Source organism: Austrofundulus limnaeus, unplaced genomic scaffold (genome assembly GCF_001266775.1).
Source record: "Austrofundulus limnaeus strain Quisiro unplaced genomic scaffold, Austrofundulus_limnaeus-1.0 Scaffold71, whole genome shotgun sequence".
Classification (NCBI taxonomy): domain Eukaryota; kingdom Metazoa; phylum Chordata; class Actinopteri; order Cyprinodontiformes; family Rivulidae; genus Austrofundulus; species Austrofundulus limnaeus.
Genome location: NW_013952473.1, coordinates 870,686 through 877,798, shown reverse-complemented (window position 1 = coordinate 877,798; position 7,113 = coordinate 870,686). Strand labels below are relative to the sequence as shown.

The 7,113-nt window shown below is 35.7% G+C and overlaps 1 protein-coding gene across 1 annotated transcript in view; it reads right to left on the bottom strand.

Annotated features, from left to right (window-relative positions):
• LOC106519092 (protein kinase C-binding protein NELL1) overlaps window positions 1-7,113 on the bottom strand; it is a gene marked incomplete at its 3' end in the record, with an annotated part of 137,501 nt that overhangs the window by 51,525 nt on the left and 78,863 nt on the right. Inside the window, 1 exon segment of the mRNA XM_014010620.1 lies at window positions 5,412-5,582. Within this exon segment, the coding sequence (XP_013866074.1) occupies window positions 5,412-5,582 (171 nt within the window).

Below are 7,113 nucleotides of genomic sequence, written 5' to 3'. Positions count from 1 at the left end.
TCATTCATTCATTCATTCATTCATTCATTCATTCATTCATTCATTCATTCATTCATTCATTCATTCCTGTCATAAAAAGAAACTAAACAAAAATCCATAAAAAGAACCTAAATATATCAAACACTGAATGAAAAGTGTACAACAAGAAGAAAATAAATCTTATATATACATCTCCCTTATTGAAAAAAAATGAAATAAAAAATACAAAACAACTTGAACAAACTCCAAATTTGAAAAGAAAAACAACAACAAAAAAACATCTGACATCCTTCATTTTCTATCTCTATCAAACACATAGCATTAAACTTTCCCAATGAATTTGATTTGAACATCTTTTTTAACATATAAATAGTTTTAGAAGTTTTTATAACATCATGACATTTCCACAAACCTATTCCCTGAATTACAGTGCAGTGCTCCTTTAGAATAGTTTAAAATGGAGGTTTCACAAAAATCTCCAATCCTTAAAGGTTATAGTGACTCTCTCTTTTAACAGATTTCAATAAAATTTTTGAGAGTAGTATTTTTTATGGGCTTTATACATGATTTGTAAAATATTATATTCAACCAAATCATAAAATTTCAATCATTTCAAATAATGAAATAATATATTTGTTGGCTGACCATAGCACTTTATACTAATAATTCTTATTGCTCGTTTTTTGTTAAATGAAAATAGGATTTATTGTTGTTTTACATGCTTTTACCCAAATGTAACACAATCATTACATTTTACAATATATACAGTTTCATCATTCAAAACACGTTTTACTTTATACAGAAATGTTTGCAAGGTATCTTAATTTGTGTATTTGAAGTAAGATTTTTTTTTGGGTAGGCCAATATAGTGGTGTTGGATACTTTGTGGCTGAGTAACTTTTTTTTTTTTTTTTTTTGCAGATTCACACAAATTCTATTGATGGTAATAATTTACTTACCAGTAAATGTCATCAAGTATCAACAAGTCTTTAGTGTAACATGTGCAGAGCTCCAGCAGTATAAACACATTATATGGCATCATATCCAGGGTGTGACCAGGTTTACTATAAATACTTCAAGGACTTGTCATTCAGGGCCTTTTTCTGGAGTCTTTGAAATGAGGGAAGAAGATTCATAACATGGACCAAGTCTGAGTTTTGTGCTGTAGTTTTGCATGTTTGTAAATAAAAATTCAAGTCTGAGAATTGAATTGATCTCCTGCCCAAAACTTTATCTCTCATTTGAACATGATCTTTCAATAGCAGATGCTGTAAAAATTCTGAATAATTAGAAAAACTGTATATTTATAATGGGTGTCCTGAAACCAGTTTCTTCTCAAACCATGTACATCTACTACAGTTTGGGTACTCATTAATACAGAGTATCAATACACAGTATTTAACGAGTTAGACAAGATTTTTTTTATTTGTCATTATGTTGGTAGAACATAACAAAATTGCTGTGCTGCCCTTGGTGATAAAAAAAGGTAATAGTAAAAAGGGGCTGAGGGAAAGTGGGTGGAGGGATCATTTTCACAGCTCTTGGGAAAAAGCAGTCTTTCAGCCAAGTAGTAGTTACCTTTATGTTCTTATACTGTTCCCAGACAGCAGCCGTCTAAACAGTTCAAGTCCTAGATGGGTGGGGATCAATAGGTACACAACTGGCCTTCCTTTGCAGGTCCGGCAGCCAACCTCCCACAATCTCTTGGGCAGTTTTAACAACCCGTGCCAAGTCCTTCTTGTCCCAAACTGTTCAGCTACTGTGCCACACAGTCTTATTGAGGCAAAGGATGCTCTCAATCTTGGGGAAGTAGAAGTTCTTGAGCAACTTAGTGGGGGGTCCAGACTTTTTCAGTTTCGTGAGAAAAAAATACTCTTTGTTCAGTCTTTCTTGTCAGAAAAGACGTGTTCAGTGACCARGTCAGATAGAAGTGATGTGGATGATCTGGAATTTGACGTTGTCTACACTCTCTACCACCTTCCCCCGGATGATGAGAGTTAGGTGCTCTGTCCTCCTGGACCTCATGTAATCTATTATGACTTACTTAGTCTTGCTGGTGTTAAGCACCAGGTCTTTTTTAACAAATACCTCTGGGATAGGTGCTGAATTTCTTCTCCGTGGAAAATGTCATCATTGTTTGTTTGAGGCACACCACAGTGCTGTAATCTGCAAACTTCAGAACCCTGTTTGAGTAGTGGATGGCTGTGCAGTTGAGGGGTGAAAAGTGTAAAAAGAGTCAGACTGAGCACACAGCCCTGTGGTGTGCCTGAGTAGGACCAGGGTGGATGATGTTAGGTCCCCTATTCTTACCACCTGTGGTCAATTGGTAGGAAAGTCCCTAATCCAGAGGCACACTGATGTTGAAAGTCCCAGATGGAGGAGTTTCATCATCAGCTTATTTGAGATGATGTTATTAAATGCTGAACTAAAGTCCACAAATTACATCCTAACATAGGTGTCAGGATACCCCAACTGTGTCAAGGCTATTTGCAGTTCAATGGACACAGCCTCTTCTGTGGACTGATTCCCCCATAGGCAAACTGGTGCCTGTCCAGACCAGTAGGAAGGCTGCCCTTGATGTGTCTTAGGAAGATCCTCTCAAAGCATGTCATGATGACTGGGCTCAGTGCAATTGGGCAGTAAACACTTAAGCAGGTCACAGCTGATTTTTTTTTTTGGCAAAGGCACAATAGTGGAGGCCTTACGTAAGGCAGACAGGAAAATTGGTAAGCTGTGGGATCATATTGAAAATGTCTAAAAAAGGCCCTTGCCAGCTGGTCAGCACATGAACTCAGAGTCATTCCCGACACCTTGTCCAGTCCAGCCTTATTCCCTTTTTAAGGTCTCTTTGGGCATTACTGTAAACCAGCCTGTCCTTTGACTTGTAGGTTGGGTCTCATGCTTTAATCAAAGACAGCACTGTACAGTACCATCCTTCCATTGCTTCTGATTAGGAAAAACCTTGACAGTCTTAGAAAGTAGGACAGCATCTGTTTAGATATACAAAATGCACATTACTCACTTCTATTTAATCATGTCAGCTAAATCAGCAAAAACTGAGGCATGGTGCTAAACTGTAGTGTATTTTTGCTTTGACATTCAGATTTTCTCTCTCCAAATATGTTTCTGTTCACTCCTTGCATATTTGAAACAAATCAGTCAAATCAGTTTCCTGGCATGAGTAACAGGGCCTTGCTCTTATGTTGCTGGAATTTTGAACATGTTAAAAAATAGTGAGGCAATATTTTTCTGTCAAATGAATCACATACGTGTTGCAGGTGTGTGAAACAAGTTTCAAATAAAGATAGTTCTCAATGAATCAGAAAGCTTGAAATGTGTTAAACCAACTTTTTTGAAACCAAACTGTGACTGACTGACAACAAAAACAGTAAATCGTCATTTTGTGATTAAATAGTAACAAAAAATCATTTATTGGTATTTTATAGGAATGGGGTGGTGTGTGTGTGTGCTATATGCAAAATTTACTTTTTGAGCTTTATATCATGTTATGTCATTCCCTCATCAACAACATACTGAGTGTTGCTTTGATTCATTCATGCATGTTTGAGAAATCCTTGAATCTCCTGTGGTAGCCATGTGGAGCTGCCCAAACACTTGCTGGTACAAAGCATCATGTTTAACGCTTCTCACCAGAGCTCCATCTGCAGCCAAGCTCCTGCCCCAAAGAGCATCCCTCCCCCAAAACATTGTTGTGAAGATGTGTCGAAGTGGGAGTGTCAGAAATTGTAGGAGGTTCTTAAAGAGACAGAGGCCAATTTCAAGCTGTTTAGATAGGCCTATGGTGCAAAGTCAGTTTTATTTTTGATAAATAGTACAGAGTTTTTATAACTGAAGGTAACATAGCTACTTGACTGTGGTATAGAATTGAACTATGTGCCTGAAAAATGCACACCACACCTTCCCCCTCCATTTATATGACAAATTTTTACAATTTACATGTTGCATTCAAAAGATTTTTATTCTGCCTCATAAATTTCAACAAAACTTTGAGCTAACTTGAATCAAATTTCCTCACTGTTTTGTACTTTCTTGTTGCTAGAAGATCCAACAGAGAACTCACTGACACAGCTTATAGCTACAGTATTAGCACACTGATTAACCAGCATTAACCACAGTTTCCATGGGGGTCCTCAAAACATTCTCCATTGCAATTTCCTTTGGAGTAATTCCAATTGAAGGCAAGATTGTAATCTACTAAAATATTCTTCATTTGACATCACAGCTCAGATTTTGATGATCAGTTACCTTAGTTTTTAAACTGTAAATAGATTGTGTATAATTTCTCTGAAGTAGAACTAGAGAGATCCTAAGTACCACCAGTGGTACTTGGACTCTATTTGAGAACCAGATTGTATTTTGTGTAGATTTTGTTTTATCTATTTATTTCTTTGTAAATTTGGAAATGGTTGAAGCTTAAGTTTGTTTGTTGGATTAAGTTGGTTTTGAAAACAAGGAGCAGATATAATGAGAACTTTTCTTCACTCTGCACCCTTTTCATTAACGGCATGATTTACTTTTTTATTTTTATTTTACTGTATACAAATTGCGTTTTCATGATTGGAATAGACTGAATAGACTCTAAACTAAACTCAGCCAAAAATGTGTTTTGACGCAACATCTATGAGTAAAATCATCATCTGTATGTTTGTATGTCTTGATTCAAATCACTGAAAGAGACAACTATATGAACACCAAYGCAAACATTTAGGCACCTCAAAAAAGCAGTATCTACATAAAGTTATATCAGAATGTTTAAATGCATTTTATTTCTTCCTCTCTAAAAATATGTTTTGTTTTACCTTCATTACAATCTCATCACTCAGACAATACTTTCTGTATAATTAATTTACAACCCACAAACTAGTAATTAAGATTAGCTAAATTTCTCAGGAATATACATAATTTTACTTGTAATTAGTAGCAGATAATTAATGTCATTAACATTTGCACTGCTTGTTTACAATACACCTGTAAGCAACTCATTAAACAAAACACATATGAAAAAAATGGCAGGTTTCTGTTCTAAAGAAGAATTGTGTGAAATGAAAGGATTGTCACAGCTAAAGTGTATGCATAAAGATCGGCTCTGACAGCTTAGTGTCTTGATTAGTTAGCCGATGAGGCATTTATGTCAACAACATCATAGTGGAGGAGCATCAGCCGAACATACAGACAGCTCTACACATCGTAGCAATACAGGATGTCCTRTGAATAAAGCACCTCCTGCCATCATTCTGCCTGCGCTAATTTGCCCTTGAACGTTTTTTTCCCAGCACTGTTAACAACCCGTCAGCCTCACTGACACATTTACAACCAAATATTTACTTTGATAAACACAGGCAGCTTGTTAGATGTGTCACATCAAAGGAAAGTGGGTAAAAGCGGACATTTCTCACGCCTGCGTGTTTTACCTGTTACAGTCGACGTGCAGMAGTAGGTGGGAGGTGCTGATGGTGAGGGCAATTTTGTGCCACTGGCCATCAGCTAGCCGGTAAGGGAAGGACTCAGATCGCGGCTTGCCTTTGAAGCGGTAGTGGTAGCGGATTTCCTCTCTCACTCCGCTGCTTTCCAGCTCAAAGTAACTGCAGGGGAAAGAAGAGAAAGATCATCAGATTCCAAGAGAATCTTGTGCAAACACACAGCGAGAACAAGATATTTTCAACTGGTTCTCTTCATTATAACTTTCATAAGTTATTTATATTTAGTACAAATGCACTGAAGTATTTTTAATAAGCAAAGTTTCTTCCATTTTAAAAAGTAATCTCACGTATCTGCATAGTGAGGGGAAAAAACTTTCTTGGGTTTTTAAGCAGCTGAGTTTGAACTCACCCTGCAGCATTAGCCAAGACAAAGAGAGAAAACTGACACTTTTAACTTGTTTAAAATTAAATAAATGCATCCATTAAAAAAAATAATAAATCAATGCAACCTGCTCAAGCTGAAAATAAATTCATTTAACTATAAAAAAAAGTTGGAATCTGCAGAAATGTATATTTTGGTCCTGCAATGGTAATAAATAAATAAATAAATAAATAAATAAATAAATAAATAAATAAATAAATAAATAAATAAATAAATAAATAAACAAACAGGATGAGCACAGGGCTGCATTTTAAATTGTCCTCCAGTAGCAGAGAAGCAAAGACATCTGTGAACAGTGGGTGAGTTTTATTGCATAATTGGCTTGAATGGAGCCTAACAGTGTGATTTAATCAATCATACTCTTTAAGACACGGTATAATGTTTGTTTTTTACAGTGTACACACTAGTTTTCCATATGGCTTTTGTTTATTTCAAATAAAACAAATGCTGTCTTAGTCACCACGTTTTATTTTGGCAAAAGAAAACCTCCCATAAAAGAGAACATTTACCAGTAATTAGATTCATGTTCCACCAGTATTACCTGCAGAGAGTGAAAATGCATGTTCTGTACTCTGTGAATAACCAGTTTGCAGCAGAACGTTCGACAGTATCACAAACAACCAAGGCACAAAACTGACACAAGGCTGAGGCACAAAAAGCTGCAGCTGTCTGAGAAATTCTGTGACAGGAGGTATCTGTGCAGGCTGCTGCCATCTCTCATGGGAAGGTGTGAAATAATCAAAAACAATCAGTTCGGACAGCTTAAGCAAGAGCTGCATGAATTTAAACTTTGTTTGTTGTTCACCTGATTACAGTGATATTTTAGGAAATTATTTCTTATCAGTTTTTAAGCTTGTAGTTGATAACTTGTGGCCTTTGTTGTCAGCAGAGACAAAGAGATCAGTCTTTTGTATCTATTAGTATTTTTTTTTTGCTTAAGAAAATATAATGTGAAAAACCTTTTGATGTCACGTACCTTAGAACTTTATTCAGTCTGGACACGAGCTAATAAATATTTTTCTTCATATTTAACAAGACATATTTCTTTGACCCCACTTYCCAAAACAAACAAGGCCACAGAGACCCAATTGTTCAAGCAAAAGTGTAATTTAATAAAATATGCAATTAATGATGATCAAATTATTTGAATACCTTCATAGCTACTTCAAACCCTTGTGATAATTATTGTTTTAATTAATTTTTAATCTAATATTTATATTGTAAAATACGCTTATGTATGTATATCTATTT